Source organism: Corvus brachyrhynchos, unplaced genomic scaffold (assembly GCF_000691975.1).
Source record: "Corvus brachyrhynchos isolate BGI_N302 unplaced genomic scaffold, ASM69197v1 scaffold253, whole genome shotgun sequence".
NCBI classification, from domain to species: Eukaryota; Metazoa; Chordata; class Aves; order Passeriformes; family Corvidae; genus Corvus; species Corvus brachyrhynchos.
In genome coordinates, this window is record NW_008237231.1 from 811,346 (window position 1) to 837,654 (window position 26,309).

Here is a 26,309-nt window from a genome sequence, read left to right on the forward strand (position 1 = left end):
ACTTCTCTGAGATATCATATCCACTCTCAAGACTTCCATCACGTCCCATCTTAATGAACCAGAGAGACTCTAGAGCACCAAAGAATCACAAGAAGAATAGAAAAAAACAACCTACAGGAAAACATTGAAAGCAAATGCACAGTTTAACCTGAAGACGAGAATTTGGAGACAGCCTAACTGCAGTCTTCAGATATGCAAAAGCAGCCTCCAAAGAATGAAATAATGTTTCACACATTCGTAACAGACAAGACAATAAATACTGAACTTGAATCATGGACAAATCAGATTAAAGATAAGCCAAATGGTTCATGATAAAAACAGACCTAGGAATGCCAATACCACAAAGGTACCTGAATTTCTCCTTGAATCAGCAAGATAAAATTATCTCCTGTCCTCCTCCTCTGATTCTATGGATGCCACAAACCACTTATGAAAGGCTTAAAGTTTACTTAAGACATTTTATAAATCCAGTATTAGCAGATTAAGTAAATGAACAAGTAAAGTTGTAATTCCTTTTGAGTACTTAAATCTACCTTCTCCTCATGATAAGGGACATTCTCTGACATTTTTAATGGTGTAAAGCTCCATGTAACTCTAGTGAAATCCCATGAAGTCTCAGCACTTGTTCCCTAAATGTAACTAGTACATATCCCAACACACACAGTTACACAGAGACCTGGAGTGCGGGTATGTAACAAACAGTAGCCATGCCAGGCTTTGCACCTTTTCCACTACGTAACATTAGCAAACCCTTACTGTCAGCCATGGGAAAGGGTGATTCAGGCAAAGACCCAACATTGTTGTACAGACTGGTCAGTCTTGGTGGCTAAGAGGTTGAACCAGCCATTCCTAGCAAGTACTTGCCAAGTCTTAGCAAGTATTGCTGAGATGAGTTACCTAATGAAAAAGCAGCTTGGATAAGATAATGAAGATCTAAGTCCTGAAACAGCAGCCAGGAAAGAAGAGAGAGGGACTGAAAGATCACCATTTCTGATTCAATTTGCTCATGTTAACTCTAAACTAAAAGCCTACATACCCAGTTCCAGTTGGAGATGCCATCATCCATAAAGCCATTATGACTGTTAGTTGTTGTTGTCCACCTCACTGGCAAGTTCTCAGGCCTCCTGAACTGTGGTCAAACATTCAAAGAGCTGTTCTACACTAAAAGGGAGAATACTGGAAGAGATGGAAGAGCTGCAATGCTTTCAAACAACTGCAAAGCACACACCTGAAACTGGCTATAAAAACCATCTAGAGACATAAGAGATCACGTGGTAATCCCAAATGAAGGCCTGTAACCTGTGACAACAGCCAAGGGGAAGCTGTACAGCGGCAACTGTATTTATGCTCCATTAAATATTTATCAGCTGTTAGCTGCTCATATCTTGTCTTACAGTGCTGTTCCAAGACATTTTCACATAAAATATCAGAACCAAGTAAGATCTTAAAATCCCAGCAGAAAGAGCTAGGAGAGACTTGGAAAAGTCATCTTGTCTGGTCTGGAAAGCAAACTGTATCTATCTCTCATTCCAGATTGCCAGGTGACCAAGAGTTGTGCATCAATGGCCAGAAATCACAAAGCAGAAAATCTTGAATAAAAATACTACCTCAAAGACAGTGGTCCATGAAGAGTATCTTCAACTTTATTCTAAAATGTTAATTGTGCTTGTGGGTTTTTGCAAAATTTGTTTTTACTGCATGTATGCTGTAGTGTACTTGCTTTACAAAAGCTAAAAATTTTAAAATAATGAATTAATGCATTTTCAATTCTAATACAGAACTTAAAGTTGGCTCATCAGAGCAATTTCAGCCTGCTGCCCTCAGACTGCATGTACAAAGGCACATGCAGCTTGAGCACTGAGGAATGAACTTTTTACAACTACCCACCCATCAAGAGCTCAGACTCTGCTTTCTCTAACGTAACCAATGTGCGAGCTGTGCCTCTATGTACAGTGCTTAGGTAACACCCAGGAGCCAGGGAGGGTAAAGATGCTTGCAGGTAAAGATGTCTTGTACTCTAGTACCTAGTCCTAGTTTACCTAGGATATTAAAGATCTTGTTTACAAAACAGCTACACTTAAAGCAAGAGCATAGCAGCCTATGTTTCCTTGACTTTTCATAAGTAGTCCAGTCAGAATTAGAAAAACATACTTTAATGATAAAATGACAAATGCAGAAAACAGGAAATGCTGAAGAAAGAACTCTCAAGGGAACCATCAAAATTTCTCTTCTTTCATGAGATTTCAAGAGATTGGTGAACTGCCGTAAGAATTACTATTAACACTTTTTCCTTTCAGAAGAGTAGCAGCACATATTACACAATATTCCTGTAACACAGGGCAGGACATGGATATAATCCGATGCCTGTTAAATCACACTTGTAGATTCACCTGAAGAAAGAAGATCCTTTTCCTCCCTGGTCACACAAAAGAGTACATAGAAGCATATTTATAACAATGTAAGAAACCAAGCTTCCAATCCCTGTTTTCCCTAAAGACACCTGAATTTATATTTTCTACCTCTTAGTGCCAAAGAACTTAGTTATTGGGTATTCTTCCAGATGAAAGAGGTCTATTTAAAATATTTCAGTATTTTTAAGAGTAAGTACTGAAGTCTAAGCATACCATGCCTCCCACAAGTGCCCTAACAAGCTGTGTTGACTGTCATGGCCTCATGAATATTTAGAGATACTAATGAAGAGGAAGAGCTTAAACTGACAATATGCATGTCTGGTCTGTGACCAATTACAAGAACAAACTATTCTCAGTGTATGTGGAAAACACAGTCTCCCATTCTAAAATCTTCTAACAGGGTAAGAAACATTCTCCTGTATCACCAGCTTGAGTTACCCTTCTCCCATATTCCAGAGTCCTTCCCAAAGAATACCAGTAGTTTTGCTGAAACCAGAATAATAAAATATGCACAGACCATGAGTCAGAGGACTTTTCTACATACAAGTTGGATATCCTTTGGAAAACACAGCACTTCCCTTGAGGAACACAAATTCTGAGAGAAGTCATGTCAGCAGAATTGCATTTCCAGCACAGCACTGGATAAAGACTTTTCCATGGCCTTAAAAGACAGTCACCTCTGCTGCTTCCAGCTGCCATCCCAGGGGGCAGATGAGACTGGAGGCTACATATGTTTTCAGAGAAAACAATTTTTAGTCATGCTTTACACCACCAAAGACTGCACTTTAGCTAAATTTGGTTCAGCATTACCACATTCTAACCAACTACTGGCAGCTACTATTTCACATCCTATTTGCTAAGTAATCTTCCCAGTAGCCTAAGGAAGATCGAAACATACTGGAGAACAGTAGAACTGTCCCTTTTATCCATGGCTTGCTGGTGAACACAGTATAAATCAGACATTAAATCACTAAAATTATCATCAAAGCTTACTTTTAAGTTATTTCTCTTGCAGTGACACCAATTGACAAAGATCCTACAGAAAATAACTCACAACACAGCAGATTTTTCTCTCTACCAGACTTATTTGCCAAAATGTGGCAGTGGGGTAGGAACAGGGAAAGCGCCAGCTCTTCAGCAAAGCTGCAAAAGACCACCAAGGGACTAGAAATGAACATGTCATCAACCCTGTAATATTTTGTGATCCATTTCTTAACCTGAGCAGTTCACAATAGTTAGAGACAGTTACACAAAGCCTTAACATCTCCTATACCAAGGGCCTTCCACCTTCCATCATTTGCAGCCCCTCCCTGTAGCACTGTACACAAGTCTGCACCCTTTCCCTTGTGCTGCTGCAATGTTTCTATCCATGTCCTTCTGTCCTTGTCTCCTGTTCTCCTTGTTCTCCCAGCTCTGCACCTGCAAAGCCCAAGCCTGCTGTGTCAGGGTTTCCACAGGAAGTGGTGGACACTGATGCAAGAATCATCCTTTCCCCACCTCACACTTCCTACTCTCATTTCCTAACTTTTACACAAAAGAAAAAACAAAATCTGGCAAATAAAATGGTGGAAAGTGGTCACTGAAATAGCATGCAGGCATTTCCTAGTGACATCCATGCTTAACAATCAATTAACATGCAACTCTTGCCTCTGGTCAGAGCACGCTTCAACCAGCTCTAATGGCATCACAAGCAGGAAAAACAAGCAGGGATTTTGAGCTGGTCTTGATGAAAACTATTAGGGCAAAGTATTATGGCAAACCACCTGTGGCACTACAGGGGATGCCCAGGGGAGAAGAATCACCTAGGGAGATCCCTGTAATGATTTTCTTCGTTGTTGGCCATCAGAGAGCATTTTCCCTTGAGATTCTTCTTTTACTGTAATCAGAGTAACTGTTACTATTAAAGCTATCAATTGCCACCAGCTATGGACTGTCTTATTATCCTTTGTGCTTGAAACATACTACTTCATATTGCAAGAAAGTACAAAAAATTGCATTCATTCTTCTGCAGGAGGGCAACAGCAGGTTTATCAGTCACATCCTTTATGAATGTTTGTGTTACTGCAATGACCTCAACTTAAAGACCACAAGGACACAAAAACCAGAAAACTATTTTCTGTACAATTTCGTTCTGCAGCAATGTATTTGTATTAACCAAAACATTCTTAAAAGATACACCATTTTCTACAAAAGTTCACCATGATAATTAAGCACTGGCTAAATACAATATAAAAAAAATATCAGTTGTCTCAAAGATTATAAAAACTCCAAAAGCAAAAGTTACATTTTTAAGAACTCAAATGGCCACATAGATATTATCCTTTTGGCTCAGCTGAAAAAGGAGAAACTAAACTCACTGTACAAATCTGGTTTTTCAGGCTTGCAGGTACATGTGATCCAGTGTCCGAAACAGATCATCAGCAATTAAACAATATCCTATACTTTAAAATATATTAGCAACACATAACACATTGGTGTTATCTTAACATCTGAAGTATCCTTTAGCAGAATTTATGGCTTATATAGTCCTCGACTCCAGGCTGTTCTCATTCCTTCTTTTTGGTGAAGTCATACGGTTTCCACCACTGTGCAAACTGTAACACCTTCTTCCTCTGTTCCTCAAAGTTCTGTCTGATTCCTTTTCTCCAGAGCTGTGGTTCCAAGTCCAGCATGCCACCAATAATTTCCTTTGCAAGTAAAAGTAAGATAGGTAATGAAAAATGGAGAATTACCATATTACTTAACACTATCTCATCACAGAATAAAGAAATACATATTTTCAAGTTATGAGATTGTCCATTTTCTTCAAGTGCTAATTAAAACTTGAAATTCTGAAAAATACACCAATTTAAACACAGAACTGCAGTTGTTAGATGGTTGCCTCAGCAAAATTCTTGTAAGCACAGCACATCAATGTACTGTTAAATATCCTAACAGTGCAAGACGGTTAATCCATTTTGTGATTAAGGTAAAGTTCAGAGAAAGAAAGCTGCCCACTTTGCTGTTCCTGGTGTTATATTTCTCCTAGTCACTCTTCATGTTTTTGAAACACTGATTCTTTCAGAAAATGTTTGCTGTGACATAATAAAGAAAGGAAGAATTTACTACAGATCTCCCTGTATATACTATACATTGTACACTATACATATCACGAGGAGCAATTCAGCCACACGAGGATTTTAGTAGGAGTTATCTGTGAGTCTGTATGTGTATGCACACTAGTTTATACAACCAGGCATCAGTGCACCTATTTGTCAATACTATGGCCATGAAAATTCTTAAGTAGATGCAAGTATCTTCCATCTATAAGATTACATACCTATAATGTCAGATATTTACAGTTCCAATCAAATGAAAAGAAACACAAATTTAGAATCACAATCTCAGTATCAGCTAGTGAAAAAATCAACTACTCCTTTATTCAACAAGCCAAGTTAAAATGACTCATCAAGAAAAGACAGATAATAAACTGAGATAGAGTACATCAAAGTAACTGTTCCGGAAGCATCTGTTTTAATTACTTAATTTTCCAAAGCAGAGTATAATTGGTAAAATAATCTTTTACATAACAATACCTTTCCAAAGTAATGAGGGAAATTGTGTTGATCTTCAATCACATGAGCAAATCCTCCTTGAAGGCCAAAGTCCACAGAAAAGTATGGCAATCCTTTAGGAACCTACACGTGCAAAACCATACTTTCAGATGTTAACAAACTGTTGGCAATCAGTCAACCTCCCCACAAAAGAATGAATTTGAACATAGTTTTGCCATGTTCAAAACAATACCATATTTTATTTTAAACCACCTCTCAACATGTAGGACAAAATTGCAACAGTGAAACAGTAAAGCAAACAGGTAAGGGAAAAGAACAACATATAGCAACTGGACAAAAAGACACTGGAAGAGAGGATGACTGGGTGGCAGAACCTCCAGAGGCCACAGCTGGAATAGCAGGTAAGAAAATGGGGACACCAGGCAGCAGTGTGCACACTGAGCAAATGCCTCTCTGACTCCACATCCCTGAATTACATGGGTTTAGCAGAAATTTTAAGACAACCACTAGCAAATTTATTAAAGGTAAGATGTTGACTGGTACTAGGAAATACTTACCCAGCGAAAACACTGACACTCGGGGGAAGGGGAAACACCTCGCTTAGACAGCAGATTACCAGAAACCCCCTCGATGTGAATGGAAGGATATTATCCTTAACTTGACAAATCACACAACTTAATAATTTTTTCAGCCTGCAGGGGGGATGCTGGATATCCTGCCACAACAAAGACCCTTCAGTCTGACAGAAGTGGATCCATTTATTGGTACAGTACTGAAAGTAATTTCTGCTATTTCACTGCAACAAGTTATTTTTCACTCTTTTAATTGTTGAGGATGTTTCTGTACCAATAAGATTTACAAAGCCTCCAATTCATAAGCATTTCCTCTGCTGTCCAAATAACTATACAACTTTCTGGAGGTGTGTTCCATATATTGCTTGAAATAGTGACTCTAAAAATAATTAAGATTTAATACAGAGGAGCAATGTAGCACAGAAAGAAACATTTAACATTTTAAATGGACTTTAAAAAAATCGTTAAATAAGGAAAAATGGGTTGGCAGGTGACACCTTAAGGAAAAGGTCAGCTTTGTCTTATTTCTCACAATTTCTGCACACAATCCACCCACTAGGTGATGTCTCAGCCATGTCTGACCTTCATTCTAGGCACCACCATCTCCCAATACAATTCTCCAAGTTCCCAAACCTCAGCTCAGTCTCTAAGCTACACTCTACGATCTTCCTGAAGCCTACAGACATTTCTTTTACCCTACAATAATGCTAAAATCACACAAATGTGTAACAATTTATGCTCAGATACACTGTGTTAATTTAAAGAACTGTTCTGACTTAATCTGAAAACTGGCCTACCTTCAAATAAACACATAATGGCTACAAAAATGTATGGCCAGGAAGACTCTAGAAGAAATTGCATGTCCTAATGCCTTACAACATGACAAGAAAATGATACGTCACTTATTTGTGATAGATGTTGGCTTTCCTGTTCTGAAACAACTAGTAGAAGATACTCCAAATAAGCCCATTTTGTTTTATGTTTATATCCACCTTAAGTTTAAAGTCTTCCCTAAACCCTTGCTGCAAATTATTTGAATACCTTACTTTTCTGTATTTAATCTCCTTCTTTGTTGTATCAGGCTTCATGTCTCATTATTAAAACTCATCTCTTTCTCATAAACTAGGGTTTTTTTTTTAGTACAAAGGTGCTATGTCTACTAAAAGCCACTTTCAGAAATTAAGTATTATTACTATGCAGTAGTAAACTACTTGAGGTAGAGTCTATATAACACATATCTTCCACCTCAATATTAAAAAGACAGAACAGTCTTTGAACCTAACAGATCCAGCATTATTTCTTTAAGATTTGTTTATACAAAGATGTTTCATCTCAGTATCCAGGAGACAGAGAGGGTACTGTTCCCTTGTTTTATAAAGAAAAGATTCATAATGCTATTTATATTTTCACTTCATAAACTTAGCAACACAAATGGCTGTTCTAGGTTAATGAAAAAGACACATCATATTTGTTCCAGGAAAGTAATTTGCAAATCTTTGATCTACCTTAATTCTTAAAGTTAATCAAGCACATTATGCCATTACATGTCCTCAAAGTGTCAGCTTTGTTCTCAACTAATGCTGGCAGCTTAGTCCACCAATTGTTGAAATAAATGGGAATCTTTTGCCTAATGTCAGTTAGGAGTTCAGACTGGTAATTCTCCTCATACCTATGCCATCTTCTGATGCACTAATCTAATTGTGTTCCCTTTCTTCTCTCTTTGAAACAATCAATAATGAAAAAAGCTAGAAGAATTTGATGACAAATTCAGGATTCAAAACACTTCATTACTTACAGATTTCCGAATATCTTTTGAAGAAAGGTCAATTAACTTCTTGTTCATGGACCACTCTTCATCAGACTCCATTATCGCTTTCTGCAAAATGATTTTATATAAATGTGAAAATAGTCCTTCATACAGCAAATAAAGAACTAACTGTAGTGAAGTACACTGTACTGCAAGTAACAATTACTTCTTAACAAACTTTATTTTTGGTAACTTATCTCATTTCCACAAGCTACTTTATAAAGACATCATATAGTATCTTCAGACCCACCCAACTCAGTTCCTCTGTTTCTTTTTTTATTTTAAGTTTTGCTTGACACAAGTTTCAAATAAAAGGTCATATTCTCTTTTTTCTCGCCCCATACAAAACCTCTTATGAGTTTATTACACTATACTAGCCTTCTTTTTCTTTTAAACACTAAGAGAAGAATCCAGCTTAGAAGGATGATTGCCCTTAAAAACCCAAAGCTGACTCTGTATTCCCCATAGTATGGAATTGGATACAGTGTAGGGTAGGTACCATTTAAATTTCATTTGCTGTGCATTTTAATGGTAGATACTTCTGAAATAAATTACATTGCTTTAAATCTTGTTCCTTCTCTTTCCTTGAGTATTCAAAGAAAACACAGCATCTGAAGCACAGCAGTCAGATCTAACAGGTGGAGCGTTTCAAATGTGGTAAAAGTTACTGTATTGTTCACCATACTGCTGCTCCACTTCATCAAAGCCCAATCACATTATTTCCAGAAAACATAAACAGTATTTCTAAAATCAAATAAAATAATTTACTTATAAAAGGCAAATCATGAGTCAGTTGCTGAAAGCTGAAAGGACTCTGTTCCAGGCAAAAGCCTCAATGAACCTTTTCTTACAGGGTCAGGGGAAAGAGACCAGAAAAGCTATAGAAGAAGTACCTATCATGCTGTAGAATGTTCATCAGAGGCCTAATATACATGTAAAATTTGGGCTTACTGAAATAAAATGGGGATGAAACAATATCTACATTGGTATTTCTTAAAAACAGTTAACATTATTTTCTACTTTAATGCTTTCCAAGGCACAAGTATTTTAAGTTTATACCACAGGACTTAAGTGAGAAGTATTGCAATCCTTAAAACACTACAATTCTCCTACCTTCTTCCAGAACTCGTCAGTGCAGGCAGATTTGTGACAAAAGCTCAGTGAAAAACCATTCTCCCACTGACTACTTGAAAAACTGAATTACCTCACAGAGCTTACTTTAAGATCAAGGGCTATTAGCAAAGAATGGATCCAGAAAAAAGATCAAAGAATACATCTTTTCAAAAACAGCACTTGAATATCTAAAATATTTTCCAGAAATAGATGAATTATGATACATATATTCAAATTACCTCAGAAAAAAACATTTTCATGTACCTTAAAGTAGATTGGAGCCATATCTCCTACTTCTTTTGGAAGAGGAATGCATTCATATACCATATGATACCGCTTCTTCATACTCATGTTTGTTTCTAGGAACACACAGTCCAAGTCTTTAGCTTCAAACATTTTCACCAATGCATTTCGGAACATCTGTTTAAAGAAAAAAAAGTGTTATTGAAACTAACTTTTCAAATCTTTCAGATACAATGCATTATTTCACTAGGATATTATATTTGTAATAAGCTAACAACAAAATGGAAAACAATCATACTAGGAAAAATCTGTATAATTTACTAATTTAATATTAACTGTATTTCCTCTGATAAAAACAGGAAGTCTAGAAAACTATTGTGAGATACACAATGTAATTAACACTACAAACTTAGTTTTAATAAATAACACATATTTTTAGAGCTGAAATTGAAACTTTGTTGAACTTCTTAGCTGCAGTGCTCCATAACACAACATGGCTTTAACAGTAGGTCCCAAGCTTGCAATTTCTAAGAAGGTAATGAAATGACCTGACTACAGTTACAATTTACTGACTATAGCTACAATTACCCTTTTACTACTCCTTTCAATTATACAGTTGAACAAAAAAAAATTTCAAGAAAGGAAATTATTTCCACTAGGCATACTTGATCTTTAAGTAAAATATTAACATTGCCTCAAAAAATAAAGCCACCATCTTTATTGTATGGAAGCGAACGAAATGTAATAATCAATACATGTGGCCTCAAACTACATTTACCAGTTCCCTGTCAGAGGGATTAGGTGCTGCACCTGTTCAAAGTGTATTTCAGTTAACAATTCTGACAGCTCCACTGTCAGGGTCCTGCACACACCCAAGAGGTCCTGCAGCCTCTTCTAGCTGCTGGAGCTCTGGCTGCCCATGCAGGTGGGCAGCTCTGATGTGATGCAGTTGTGGACTGGATCAGATCCAGCAGAAAGAGCTGGCGTAATGAAGAGTGGTGGGAAGTGTGGACCTGGCCCCCTGTCACTCAGGAGCTGCAATTAAGTCCAGGCTGTCACTTTTGGTCCTTGCTTGAGCTGTTTCAGGGAGGCCTGTGCCCAGCCAGGTACCTGGCAGTTCTTGGCCCTGACTTCATCTCAAACCTAAGTCATAACTGCAAACTTGCCTGGCCACCCCTGGGCCATGGATGACCCTGTCTACTATCATGGGAACTCTCCTGGCCTGGTACCACGGGACTGTGCCTTGTCAGTGAGATGACCTCCCCCACCTGCCCTGCCCATCACCTTGCACCCCTGCCTTGCTTTCCTGCAGAGCTGCTGGCTCTTGACAGTTGGCGTTTGCATCTAAGATAGGCAAGAGCATCATTCTATTGCTTAAAATGTTCAGATGCTGAACTAAATTATCAAGCACAAGGGATGATTTCTGAGAGTCATTCAAACTCATTTTCAAGTGCACAAAAGATCTAACTTTCTGATAGGGTGAATTTTTCTGAAAGTTTCTCAAGATCTTGAAAACTGTCTTTTAAAAATGAAGATTTTTGTATTACACATGCTTCTATACCATTTCCACAGTGTAAGCCAAGAAACCACTGAAACTGTAGGAGCCTCACAGAGCAAGGTACCATAGCCCTATGGCTCACATAATTTACAGGTAGTCCTTTTTGCACTGATATTTTTTCCAATTAACAATGCTCAGAAGTACAAACAGCACCATTGAAAGGCTAATCCCATCTAATGGTTTAAGATTCCTTATCTTAATGTAAATGGAGAGTTGATTAATCAAACATAAACAAATACACATCATCAACATCAGCAAGTACTGAAATAAAATAGAAGGAAAACAAATTACTACCAGGTTTTCAATGCAATAGGACTAGAAATTGAGCTCTCCATCCTTTCGCCATCTTGCACAGAATGAATCAAACTAAAAGTCTAAGAAATGTGGCCAAATATATATCTAAACTAGGCATTTAAGCTCTTCAAAGCAGGCCCTTGTGCTCTGAATTTTTCCTCACTAATGAGCTGCTCCATGCTGTGACTGGAAAATGCTACCATCATTCCCTAAAACAACTGATGAATTACAGCCAGGAGACACTACCCAGTGTTCCATGACTGATACGGGACTTCACAGCACAGAGTGACAAGCTACTCTGAATCAACAGCTTTTTGTCTTCTCCTTGTCACTCCAGCCACCAGCCCTCTACTTCTGAAACACACTGAAGCAAGCAATGTGGTGAGATACCAAAGGCTGAGAAAGACTATTACTTAGAGCTGCTACCCTGCAGTATCAACTGAAATGCAAATCCACCAAAAAGCCTAAAATACCAGCAGATGTTAGCTAACATTTCCCTAGCTACATTTTCTTGTTTTTAAATACATTGCACTTTTCCTCCAAATTCTGAGCAGGCCAAAGCATCAAGAATAATTAGGACTGGAAAGGAGAAAACCATCCATAAGGGCAAATAAGAAGGCTTGGCTTATGCTTGGATGCACACAACATTAATACATGCAACAGTTCAGTCAACACAGAATGTGTAAAGATTTATATCCTTTCATATTGAAAATATTCCATGCATATTGACTTTGGCAAGTGAGCACATCAGTCTAAACTACACAATATGTTAAATTCAAGTGCTTGAAGGCATACAGTATAAAGAAATCCTTTTTGCTTTACTCCAATATATCCTAAAAAAGAACCCCAGCAAAAATAGTTAGCTAAAACATGTACTTCATACAACATCTTGTGAATACTTAAAGTGTCACAATTTATTTCCCTTCAACTGTAAAAAAAATATGTCTCTGGCATCAGAAAGTTAGTTTAGTCACTGACTGTCTGCTTTACTCTTGCTAAAGCTTTTCAGATTCCTTCTACTGTAATACATAGAAGTTGGGGGAAAAAAATTCATGTATCCATCACTTTCCAAAATACTTTGCTGCAAAGAAATACCTAAGCTGTCTATGAATATATTCACAGGATCAAAGGATAATGGTTTTAGCAACTAGTGGCCTTTTCTAGCAAGTAAAAGACTAGTGTTGAATACTGGGACTGCATTTGCTTATCTTTTCCTGATCCTATTTTCTTTCTCATACAATTTAGAAAAATTGTAATTGTTTACTTAAGAGAGTTGGAAAAACAGAAGATCAAGGATAAACATATTTATCACTTTTCTGCACCCTCTTCTGTTCCTCCTGATCCTACTTGTTGCACTTATTTGCTTCATATCCAACTTTCCTAGGCATTTCTGTCATATACAAGAGAACTCCTTTCCCTTCCTGGTTGAAGGGGAGCATAATTTACCAGGAAACACTGTATAAAAACAACTTCAACCATGAGAATCAATATGGGGAGCAAATTTGAAATGTCAGAGAATCCATCCCTAGACTTGAGGGAAGACCAACATTATTTAAATTATTTCAAACTTATAAATTATGCTGGTTTTAAATCTCAGCAACTACAACAATGAAATCTTTCTCTAGTCTGATATAGTCTCCAATATTTCAATATAAGAGGCTTCAAATTGTTTTCCCCTTGTAATAATCCTGATGGCAGGGGGTGAGGATTGACAAACACAGTCAATCTCTTAGGCAGAAGCTTTTTACATGACTCCCTTGATTTTCCATCTCCAAAGAAAACAGAACTCAAAATCTTCAAAATGTCTTCATAAGACAGTTGGAAAGCACAATCCATCATGCTTGGCACTTGATTTTAATAATTATTTTCAAAAAAGGTAGAAAATTGGATTCGAACAGGGATCTCATTGATTTTAAGAGTAAGATAGTTCTCTTTTAATTGATAATCCACCCAAAACATAGATTAAAAAACTGAAGATATGTAAACAACATATTTGTATTTAATTTTAAGTGATCTCCCTGCTCTGATGATTCTTTTCTTTTCCTTGGCACTCGCAAGAAAATCCTATTAAGCCAGTTATTCTATTTTCTGTAAGGGATCAGCTGTACCTACTTCATTTCCAATGGACATTCCTCTAACACGGTTTCAAAGACCTCCAAGGATGCATGTTCTGCAGCATTCCAGGAAAATTTTTCTAGTCTTAATAAATTGAAAATTTTCTTCAGTATTTACCCTGCCTCTCTTTCCTGTTAATATTTGACCACTAATTTCCATTCACAATGCGAGAACGTTCTGCCCCTTAGTGGAATCAGAATAGAGCTGCCAGACTGCAAATCATGAAAATACGTACTCACGACAAGGATATTATTATTTTACAAGGATATTATTAAATTATTTTACAAAGCTCTTAGAATAGGAGACAGTTTCTCAGCAGACCTGGATTTCTTCCCAGATGTCTTCATCCAAAAGAGTGGCTGCAGTATGGTGCTGTAGAGGGGCTATCAGGCAGTGACCTTCAGTAAGGGACTGGCTGCTTGGTAGAGACAAGTACACCTAGGAAAAGCAAACAAAAACTCAAGTGCCCAGTTTTCCAGCATTAAAAACCTTCCCATTGCTGAGGCTAAGAAATTAATCATTTGCTAATTTCAAACCAACAGAAGCAATTAGCTACTAATTACAGCACGGTATTAGCAACATTAGTGCTTTTTAAAAGCACCAGTAGCTCAAACGAACCAGTAGTATCCAGAAAGCAGTTCCACCACCAAGGCAGTAATATCAGCTTCATAAACCAACTGGTATCATAGCTGCTATGAAATCACACTGTTTAGTCCATTCCAGTATTTTTAATATAGATACATCGCTGTATGCATTTTTAATAAAATATTTTTTATACATATATATACATGTAAATTGCGTATTCTGTGTCATGGTTTAACCTGGCAGGCAGCTGGACATCACACAACAACAACAACAACAACATACAAAACAAGTGATGCACAATGCAATTGCTCACCACCCATCAACTGTTGCCCAGCCACTTCCCAAGCACTGGCCCCTGGCCAACTTTCCCCTGAGTTTATCCACTGAGCATGATGTCATATGGTCTGGAATATCCCTATGGTCAGTGAGGGTCAGCTGTCCTGGCCATGTCCCCTCTCAACTTCTCATGCCCCTCCCGCCTTCTCACTGGCAGGGTAGTATGAGAAGCAGAAGAGTCCCTGAGCACTACTTAGCAATGACTAAAAACATCAGTGTCTTATTAGCATTACACTCATCCTAAATCCAAAACACAGCACTGTATCAGCTACTGGGAAGAAAACTAACCCAGCCAAAACCAGGACACTCTGTATATTTATCTATCTATTAGATATATAAACACAGATTATACACACATATATACACACAGATATACACCTGTATTGATTTTTATATATATATAATCTCTAAAAAAAAGGAATGTGATGTACCTTAGTACATATCTATGCACCTAATTCCTTCACCTATAGATTCAGATCAAATAAAAACATCAATAATAAATGAAAACTGTAGAGAAAAAATGACAAAAAAGGCTGTATTGAAGTATTTCAGATATTATAAAAATCCAAACATTTATGCAACTTTTAAAAGCATTAACAGAAGCAGAAAGGTTTCCAAACCAAACTTTTGTCTATTTCGAAGGATTTTAAGCTTAAAAGTTGAATCCTCCACCTAATTTTCTTTGATATCAGATACAGTTCTTCACCAGTTCAAATTTCCTCCAGTGAAGTGTGATTTAGTATTCCACAAATCCACCTACAGTCTAATCTCTGCACTGAGATCTTTCATTATTACTCCTGTCTTCTGCGAATGTGAAGTCCTGACATCAAAGATTAGCTTTAAAATTCATGACAGATTTATATCTTTTTCTTCGTCACCCTTGACAAATTGGTGGAATCAACTGAAAGGGCAAGCAAAGTAAGATACAGAACAATAAATCCTTCCATAGAAGCAATTTCGTTCCTAATTTTAAGCACTCTAACATCATTTCTTCTTTATTTCTACATTTGTGTTAAATTGCCATTTTCTTACCTTGGTGCCAATTGCAATAATAAGATGTTTAGAAAGTTCACTGCTATCAAAGCAGTAGGGGCACTTTTCCATGCGTGCAGCAAGTTGCTGGTGCTCACGGATTGCTTTTCTTCTTTGTACTTCTTCCTCTTCCCCACTGCGCGCTCTCTTGGCTGCTTTGGAAACAAACATGTCATCCAGAGTGTAGTACTCTCTGTCAGTTTTTTCCATGAGCTGAAAAGATATACAGAAAAATTGCACGTATTTATAAAGTACCAAGAAAAATTACTTAGCTCTTTGTAGTACCCTTCATTGAGAAAAGCATAAAGTATACATAAGCAATAGCATTTCTTCCTTTCATATGGCATCTGCTGCAGATGGAATCATCAGGTGCCTCTCCTGAGAGCAGTCATACACAATCTTAGCACAGATATTAAAATATAGATATGTGACAGCAGTGAGAAGAGTATATTACTATATTCCATTTCAAATTAAGGGCTAGGTATTTCAATATTATCTTGATATAACTTCAGCTATTTTTAAATAGATGCACAATTTTATATATCATTTGTATCATATATTTTATCCTCTCCCTTCTCCTCCTCCTCTCTTATTACAACTACTATTAAATCATCTTTTGTGAAATACCTAGACCATGACTCTGCACTTCATATTCATGTTCTGTGAAAATACGCAACAGTTATTCTTACCAACTGAATAGGACTAAGCCATTTTGGGAAGAGAACAGTCTTTGCTTTCAGTCCTAAGTCTTTCTCAGTGCACCTGTTGCACTCCACAACAGATCTTAATATATTTTAGGATACTGACTAGGGTAGCCTTAGCAAAGGACTACTGCTAACTGAAGGCATTTGGAAGGCATGCTATCATAACTGAAGCACAGTCTCCAAATTAAAGAAATTCTTCCAAATATCCCAGGCATAGTTTGTGTAGATACTCTGATATTTAAAAAAAAAAAGAAAAAGAAGGAAGATTTTTTTTTTTGTAGAGTACGTAAGTAACTTTCCCCAAAAAAGACAACAGCTCTCGCTTTTACCAAATACTGCAGTTCTCTAACACAGATCAATACCTTATTTTAAATATGCTCAGTACTTTCCTTATCAAACAACTGAGGAGGAGCCTCCTTAATATTCCTTTATTTAGCTATAATACACTTAACTGTTTATGTACATTTCCTACTGGAAGGCGCTGCAGACTAAAATCAACAGTTCAAGAGTCCAACTCCATTCTTTTTCTGTCTTACTGTAACGCTGTAATTCTATATTTAACAGAAAAAGGAGATTCCTGAGATTCAGAAAAAATATTTAGTGGTTTGGGTGTCTAAAATCAAGTCTCTGTTCTTCTGTCATAAGCATTAAAAAGGTAAAGTTAGACCTGCAGCCAAAGCCCTGCTTAAAGAATAGCAGTATTTTGTTATAACTAAACATAAAGTCTGGGTTTTTTTAAAATAAAAATTCTGCCACGAGAATGGAAATACACAGGAAACATGACAGCTGGCAGACTAGAAAGGAAAGGAAGAGTGGAAATCACCAACTTTGGTTATCAGGAGTATCACACATAGCACAGAATACCATTACTACTTTGCTCTGCTTGCTCTTAGAAGTAGTCATGGAAATTCCTGGTTTGTTACACACAACCTCTTTTACGTAGTAATACTTTTCAAAATACTCCACAGAGTCCCTTGTGATAGAATAAATATTCATATTACTAAACAGCCTGGAAGATGCCTCTCTTCAACAGGGATAAAATGGTATACAACATGACATCTGGGACCCAAAGCAAAATTCTTACATACAAAGTAGCCAACTTTTATAAAGTAGGTGCTGTCTAAAACCCGGATTTTGTTTCTTCTGGTACAGTCATGACCAACAGATCATAGAACCATTGAATGGTTTAGGTTGAAAGAGACTTTAAAGATCACCTTCCACCAAGCCAAGCTGCTCAGGGCCCCATCCAGCCTGGTCTTGGACACTCCAAGGATGGGGCATCCACAACTTCTCTGAGTAATCTGTTCCAGTGCCTGATTTCCCGCAAAGCAAGGAATTTCTTCCAAATAACTAAACTAAATCTACCCTCTTTCTGTTTGGGCCCATTACCCCTTGTTGTATCTGCCTGTGTGAAAAGTTGCTCTCCCTCTCTTTTCTAATCCCCCTTTAGGTACTGGAAGGTGCTATAAGGTCTCCCTGGAGCCTTCTCTTCTCCAGGCTCAACAACCACAACTCTGTCAGCCTGTCTTCATAGGGGAGGTGCTCCATCCCTCTTTTAAAACATTTACACTTCTGTTTGTACAATAAGGTGCCCAGTGAGTTCTGCCAGTTGCATTATTCAGCTACAACTAAATCTCTCAAAAGAAGTTAAAGGGGAATTGAAAGAACAAAAAGAAATCATTCTCTAAAATGCCAGAAGGAAAGCAAGTAATCATTTAAATACCAATTTCTTTCATACATATATTCTTTCATACAAAAGACAAGAGCTGGTACACATCCAAAGAAGGAGCTATGCTGATGTATTAGAGTTGCTGGAAAGCTGCTGTTCTGCATCATAGATGTGGCATCACACCTGCTAAACACAAAAGCCAATGCATTTTGGAAGTTGTGTATTTAGTTCCCTTGCCATGATTGATACTGTTTGGTATTGTCCTTGCTGCTCAGGTGCTGCACAGAGATCAGAAAAAAATAGGAAGTCATTTTGATCTATCAGTTTAAAGGTGGGATGTCCTACAAAACATCATTGAATTACGTAAAGCTAATAAAGGAAATTCAGGTATCTATAAAGGCAATGCACCTGAAGTCCTTGTTTCTACCAGATACTGACCAAAGGCCAGAGCTGTGCTAATACTCATAAGACAGATCACTTCTACAGTTCCCAGTCTTCTTTTTCCTACTTCACTTTTCTTTATTCTGGGCTTATCTGCCACATTCTTCCTTCATATACACCCTCTTTTTTCCAGCTTTCCCTTTTCTTTTGACAAGCAATGTTTGACCAGAGGACAGAAAGGCAGCTTTAGGACTCTTAGCACCAGGCAAAATGACATGGCCTCCCACATCTCACAGCATAACTGTGCAACTGTGTCATTTCTACGTCCATCTGATTTTCCACAACCAGGATGCAGCTTTGGTTTAACCAACAGAGAAGAATCACAACTGTGCTTGCCCTGGCCAAGAGAGGCCTGTAATACACAAACATTTAAAGAGCAGTAAGGGAAGGCATCCAAACTTCTCTCAGGAGCCCTCTGGGCTCTCATGTGGATAGCTCAAATACAGTGCAAATGTGGCTGAAACCCAAGAAAAGGAGTGAGATCTCTAACCATTCAGCACAGGAGTTTAGAAAGAAATCAGCATCTGACTATGCATAAATTAGAATTATTTGAGAGAGGGAAAAATTACAGTGTTGTATTTTCTGATTAAATTCTTATCATGATAATTACCATGAATAATATGAATATATTACATGAAAAATTTCATTATATAACATTCTGTTTACAAAGTAATTGATGCCCTTTTTAATTTGTTATGTTAGTGAAGCCATCAGGCACCTTGGCATGGGGCTACTTCCTGAAGTAACTCTTGCAAATCTGTGCACGGTCACTCCAGGGTCAGCCACATTTTTCTGCCAACCTATGTTAAGACCACTGGAACCATATCTCATAGCTTAATTTTAAACCAGTTCTGGTTTTCTTATTCCACAGTAAAACCCTTGGAGTCTTATACACTCCTGGCTTCCTACACACTCCATCTCAAGTGTGCTGCACGTTGTGCCTCTTATTGCTCCCTCTGCTGCTATTACTTGCTTTTTGGGTGGCCCTTTGGAATAAAAAGCCCCACTAGAGAATTTAGTATCTTTGTGATACTGAAAGGAAACCTTAAGAGACAGAACTCCTAATGACAAGAGATTATATTTAATACCTCAAGTACACTTTTTTCCCCTCCTCAAATTTCCTTCAAAGTTTGAGGATGAAATGGGAAATTCTATTAAACACAATTAGCAGAGGAAAAAAAAGACACCTGCATGGTTCCAGTGTGGGTTATTTTCAGCTTCTTTATACTGTTTCTTTTCTGCTTATTTTCTTGTTCCATTTTGTATGCAACTATTGAACTTCTGCTTTTCCTGTTTCCTTGCTAACACAATCATAGCCAGAGTTACTTCCATGTAAGCTAATAAAAGTGCATCTGCTTGAAAAATTTCTGGAAAAAAAAGTCTATAGATTGTATAAAATGTATCAGTTTGGGTTTAAATTGTCATGGCAACACTGACGTCTTCAACTTTAAATGACAGAGTTAATATTTGTGGAATGTTGTATCATAATATATTTTAGGAAGCTGCAAAGAAGAATAATCTATTATTTTAGAATACAAACCTGAGTGACACAGGAATACATCTCATCACATTTAAATTTATTCAGCATTTAGCACCTATTCTGAACAACAAAATCACCTCCTAAAAGTCTTTCTGATCACAAATAGTATTTGCTTAAGCCAAACAGAGGCAGAATTTTATCATGTAAACCTTATTACAATTCCAGTCTCCCTATGAACACAGACATTTGAATTTGTAGGTTTAATTCATCATATAATTTAGCAAATAGGCATTTTCAAAACCTATCATCACACTGAATTAAAGAATATGTTAAACACATAGTATCAAAGGATTTTAAGATATCAATGCACAGGGCACTTTTAAGGCCTCTGTCACTAACAGGAAAAGATCACCCAACATGCCGGTGAGCAAGGTAGCTCAGGATTACCTTTGAGCAGCAGAAGTCAAGCAAAAAGCTGATGACAGAGGACTGCTCAATGGCTAGGGACCAGCCTCCTTTTTGTTTCTGCTATTTGAAATGAAAACTGTAGATTTTGCTAGAATTAGTTATTAGGACAGATAAAACATTATATACAAGTCACTGACATGAAATGTAAACCAAACAGAATACCTTCAGCCACAGAATTCTGCTGTTAAAAGTGTGATTAGCATTTCACTTTACAGTTATCCCTGGCCATAATTTTAATGTCTAGGAAAAACTGTCCTGCATAAGTCTTCATTTCCAATATATCTTGTCATTTTAACCTAATTCTGGAAGAATGCTAAATGCTTATGCAGTCATTTAGTATGGGCTGCATCTACAGAGTTCTTACTGTTCCCAGGTTTTCTTCCCTCATCCAGCTGTTACTGTTGTTGATTTGTTTCCACATGCAGAAACAGCCTTAACTTTGTGTCCACACAATATACACAAAAGGATGTTTAGTACATTGCACTGAAATGTAGCAGAACAAGGTGCTGGAAATTATTTCTCTTGGGTTTTCACATTAGTTTTTTACAGCAAACCATGCAGAGGATCTTTAAGTAAATGTAAAAAGCGACAGGGCACCAGAGCTTTGCTGGCTTTATCGTGTCTATTAAATATTGTGCTAAAATTGCTTCACCATGTGAAGAAAGAGAAGGAAAAGGTTTGTTACATAATAGTAGCAGCAGCAACAACATTTTGTATTTTTCACGTTAGCTTCTAAGGTTTTTCTAGACTATTTATTTTGGTTTATGATGATGGAATTGCAAAAATGTGAACAGGTAGATTTGCACAGCAAGTAAAAATGATAAGGCTGAAAGCAGTTTTCCATTTTACAGACTTTTACAGAAGCAAGGAAAGGCAACATGCAAATTTCCTTTTTGCAAACCTATAATACCAGCATACTTCTTGGCTAAATCCATAAAGGAAGGTCAGCATTAATAATAAAGCATTTTATTTTTCACTGCTGAAATTCCCATTAGGAATTACTGCACATATTTTAAAATAAAATTAGTTTAGGGCCAAAATTAAAATGTCCTGATGAACAACAGAAATTAATTGTTCTCATTTTCTTTAAGTAAAACATAAAAAGGGAAAAAAACCGCCTTAGTAGAATTAATATATATAAATACAAGGTAATTGCTCTTGAGGTAATGTTCTAGGAATCAGTCTCTAAACACCCACAAGTGTCTATTGACATAAGTGAAAGGATTACATAAGTCTTAACAGCATGAATTTGGGAAAATTGAACCACTTACAACAGTCAAGGGCTGAAGAAACTACAGACAGGGTACTTAAAGCTATCAGTGGTGAAAACCTAAGACTTCACACATATTTTGTACTCTAAAACTGTCAGGAAAAAAAACAGTTTTCAAATGTTTTGTTACTTTTTTGTACCCTAAAGTCATGCTTCTACAACAGTGAGAACCAAAACCACTTTCAAAGGTGAAGAAAGTAAAAAGTAGAAATAGTGATTTAAATGGGTGGTTTTTTCCTTGAGATATAACAGTAAAACATGAACAAATCAAACTCTAGGCCTGCTTTTTTCCCATATATCAAAAAGATTAGTGTTGGGTTTTTAAAAAGCTTTTTTCAGCACTGTAAATTAAAGATTTGGGCGTTTTTCACAATATGCATACATTTGACATAATAGCATGCATGGGATGGCTGTGGGAAAGGCAGCATTCCAAACTGCTGTGCTGAGGTAAGTGACATCCACATCAGCCACCTCCAAACAGAGGCCAAAGGGCAACAGGAGGTAAAAGCCTCAAGTACAGCAGGGTTTTCTTAGAACCATGACTAGAAAAATAAGAATGGACAAGAGGGCAATAAAAAGTCAGAATCTAAATTTAAAACAAAGACTAAACAGGTAAACAAATAGCAAGAAGATGGCAAATTCTCTCCATCTCATCTCATCTCACTGAATTCTTGAGAAAAGGACAGGTGGGATGAGTACAGCTTGAATACTACACATGTTTAGTCTGTTGATCTGAGTGGAAGTCTGGCATGAGATAACATACAGACCTTCCCATGCCAATAGGATTAGACAGAGGTTTCATGAAGAGAGATTTTGGGTCTACATACCGCTATTTCTTCCAAGTCGCATTTAAGAAAATAAATCCCTTCATGAATTATACCCTTCTACTTCAACATCCCCATCTTTCTCTACAAAACTGCAATTATGTTATTATCTTCAATAACAACTAGCTTGTATTTCATTTGAAATATCATTAAAGCACTAAATATCAGGAAAGTAACACTGATCTAGAGCAGAGCATTCAGTTGTGTAAAAGCCAGAAAACATGCTGTTTTCTCATTCTGTTCCCATTTTTGAGAGCAGCTATTTCCTCCATCCTCAACAGCCGTGCGGCTCGAAGTTTCTTTTGGGCATAGTCTGGGAAAGTGATAAAAGCCCTGGGAAAATCCATGAAGGAAACAATAGTGCCCTAGGCAATTCCCAGTGATTAGATGAACAAAATTACTGAACAGAATTTAATGGACAGGATCTCCCTTCTCCCATCCAAGGTAGGATTATCATTTGTAGACCTGCAGCAGTTTCCTCCCACCACTCTTCTGCAATACAACAGATTAATTTTTGTGGATAATTCTTCCATTTCTCAAATGAAGGCAGAAGGAGAAAGTAATTTGTATGTGTCAAATTTGTGTACTATGTTATCAAACTAAAACTGGCAAAAGAGGTTTGTTTTCTAGACTTCCTGCTAGAATAAAACACTTGCTGAATCCACTGAGGAAAGATGAAAGAATTTTGAAGACTATCTTTCTGAGCCCCAGATCATAATGCAGATACTCCATGTAGTATAGGTTTATAAAGTACATAAATAATCATCTAGAATACCTGAGATCATGCCCAAATTTTTCAGACTGCTGCCAACACTTCAGTGGTAATACTGATCTTGTGCTGTGGATAAGAATACATTCTACAGACATGGAAAGACATGGAAACCTCAGGAAGGCCTAGGACCAGTTTCTTAATTTAAGATTAAGAAACAATCACCATCTGGGGAAGACCATCACATTTTGTAGTGACGGGATCTGGGAATCACCTGTACAGAAACTACCAAAAGCATTTTAGACCTTAACGGAGAAGAAGAATTGGCATCTGAGGTACTTCTTTCTATGAAAACCAAACAAAAGTACCTTCAAAACCTAAATGTGCCATTGCATGGCACTGAAGGACTACAGTACCATGAATTAAAATTTGGACGTTGCAACAGTAATGTCTTTGACAAAATATCTACTTTGAGCACATGCTCCAATAGACTTAGCCAGCAAATAAATAATATGGCTCCATCTTAGAAGGTTAGTCAAGAGCTAAGTATTGATTCAAGAAGCCTGCTCTAATAAAATAATGTGATGTAGTACATCTTTGACCAGTAACATAAAAGAAACACGTTACATAGCATCTGATCCAAAGCTCACTGAAATCAGTAGGAATTCAGAGCCTTCCAAAACTAAAATAAAGTATTTGCATAGGCTAGGAAATACAATACATTCTTGCAACACTATTAATAAATTCTAACCTTTAAAAAATAAACAAAAACAAAACAAGAAAACAAAAACAAAAACTAAACAAGGGGGGAAAAAAGGGAAAAAGGCTTTAGAATGAAACATACTAAACCCAGTTGCTTTCTCACCCAGTGTGATCATTTTATGTTGCAAAATCAGTCTCCAGCAATGGCTAAAATGCATGGGGGAAAGCTCATAGAACTGACTCTTCTGCTACACATATGCAGCTCTCAGCATTTACTGTGGAAATCCTGAGCCAAAACCTATCTAGATCTCCCTATTTAATATTTAACAGCGAAACTGTATTTCACTAAGTTGCTGTATCTTTTTTTGCTCCCACTCACAATTAAGGCCTCCACAGCATTTCATGATCTACAACACAAGTTCTACAATTTCCTTCTTCACTGAAAAAAAATCCCAAACCACTCCTTCATGTTCAACTTTGTTCTGTGGCCACTTCCCATATGAGAAACAAAAATAGTTGTATTCTATTCAACTTTTATGCTAATTGTTCTAGTTTAGCAGCTGCTTTCCCCTACCCATCCACTCACCCCCCCAAGCTGAAGAACTTTTGTTTACTTAGGTTTTCTTCAAATGGCCAACACTCTGTGCCTCTGATTACAGGGTATGCTTTACCAGTTTGGGTAGTATTCAAGATATGGGTGCAACCATGTGCTCACTACATGCTTTAAAATGTTCCTAAATTCTCCCTTTTCATAACCTCCAAAATTCTGCTTCTCCTTTTAATCACACCAGCCTGAGATGATGTTTGCAGACTCACAATGACTCTCAAATCAAGCATCGACAGCCTCTTGTATATGTACAGTCACAGCTTCACGATTACCAACATTTGCATTCATCAACCCTGTCTTTCATCTGAATTTATTGCCTCAATACCTATAATGGGATCTCTTCTTTTTTATTTGAGAGTTCTATAGCCCTGTGTCTGAACTAGACATTTGAATTCCTTTTATACCCATAATGCCTTTCAGACAGCATTTAAAATAGGACAGGTAACTCACATCACTAAAATACTTACATCTCTCCAGGAGCTCTCTAAAGTGAATCTTAAGAACCAGCTCAGATGTTCCACAATGTTAGAAAAATCCCTGCTTTGTACTTTGAAATTCTACAATATACAATTTACAGTGACCCCTATTTTTGACAGTCCTGCATAATTATATAACCATAAACAATTCTCATCTTCCTGCAGGCCTTCCCTTTACTCAGGCCTCACATCCTCCCTGATATTTCTAATAACTACATGCTTAATTAAAAAGTCATACACACAACACCTTACCTTTGATGCCATACGCATGAACAGTGAGTTTTGATCCTCTGCTGTTCTCATCTTCTCATTTTTGACCAAATCCTTCAGGTTCATACTATCATCATCCTGAAAATACCTTACTCTCTCTTTATCTACATGAGTAGGGACCTGGAAGCAAACACATTAAAAATAAATATTAACCTAATGAGAAAGATCAGTTATAAAATTCAGACCCTAACAATTTCAACAAGTTTAAAGAATCACGAATCAAGCTAAGCAGATCAGAAACAACTGGGCTAACAGCTCCATTTTATCTAAGGAGAAGAACATCTTTCCTTTTCTTCAATTGCATCAGTACGCCTAGATGAAAACACAGCCTCTTTCCAAAGTCACTCTATCCTTTATATCCTTAAGGTATCAGAGCAACAACTCGGGAAAGATATACAGTGCTTCACTGAAACAGATAATAAGCTCATAAAAATGAAATATTTTAAGAAGCAATTTTCATTATTCACAACTCTAAAGCTTTTGTAAAGTCACAGACAGTACTGAAACACAGTAATCACAGACAGTAATGAAAACTTGTGTGAATATGGTACCTCTGCTGAGAAATGTTGCCATCTTAGACAGAGTGCACAAGAGAACAGAGATGCTCCTTAGGGCAGGACTAAACGAAATTCTGAAGGAGCATAGGGAGTGGTCATTAACATAAACTAGGATAGCATTTTTCAAAATGGAAACAGGAGGATGACAACAATATCCTCACCCTCCTGTGCCTTTCACTTCTCCATAGCAGTGTTGCAAACTGATCTGTCCTACTAATCAAGAACATGCTTGCTAGCAATATGAGGTAGTATCCTCATATACCTCCTCTTATCTCAGAAAGATCAAAGTGCTACTATACTTACTGTTGGAAGCAATTATCCTAAGAATAAAACACTGCTCCAGCTTCCAGGCTACTCATTGTTCCCCAAAGCATTTTGTTACAAAGATTAGGTCATAATTATTATTATTATCAGCAGCAGCCATATTTTTTATTAGAATAAAAGTGAAATTTACCCTGATACTTGAGTATCTCAGTAAAACCTTTCTTAATTCAGAAATATTCAGCTCTGGT

The 26,309-nt window shown here is 37.1% G+C and overlaps 1 protein-coding gene across 1 annotated transcript in view; it reads right to left on the reverse strand.

Annotated features, from left to right (window-relative positions):
- Positions 1–1,006: 1,006 nt before the first annotated feature.
- Positions 1,007–26,309, reverse strand: part of CWF19L2 (CWF19-like 2, cell cycle control (S. pombe)) — a 68,179-nt gene continuing 42,876 nt past the window's right edge. Inside the window, exons 12-18 of the mRNA XM_017729514.1 lie at positions 25,223–25,360; positions 15,621–15,833; positions 13,989–14,105; positions 9,722–9,877; positions 8,333–8,413; positions 5,987–6,088; positions 1,007–5,098 (exon numbers count right to left, since the gene is read on the reverse strand). Coding sequence (XP_017585003.1) covers positions 4,958–5,098; positions 5,987–6,088; positions 8,333–8,413; positions 9,722–9,877; positions 13,989–14,105; positions 15,621–15,833; positions 25,223–25,360 — 948 coding nt within the window. The 3' untranslated portion in view covers positions 1,007–4,957. The remainder of the gene's footprint in view (positions 5,099–5,986; positions 6,089–8,332; positions 8,414–9,721; positions 9,878–13,988; positions 14,106–15,620; positions 15,834–25,222; positions 25,361–26,309) is intronic.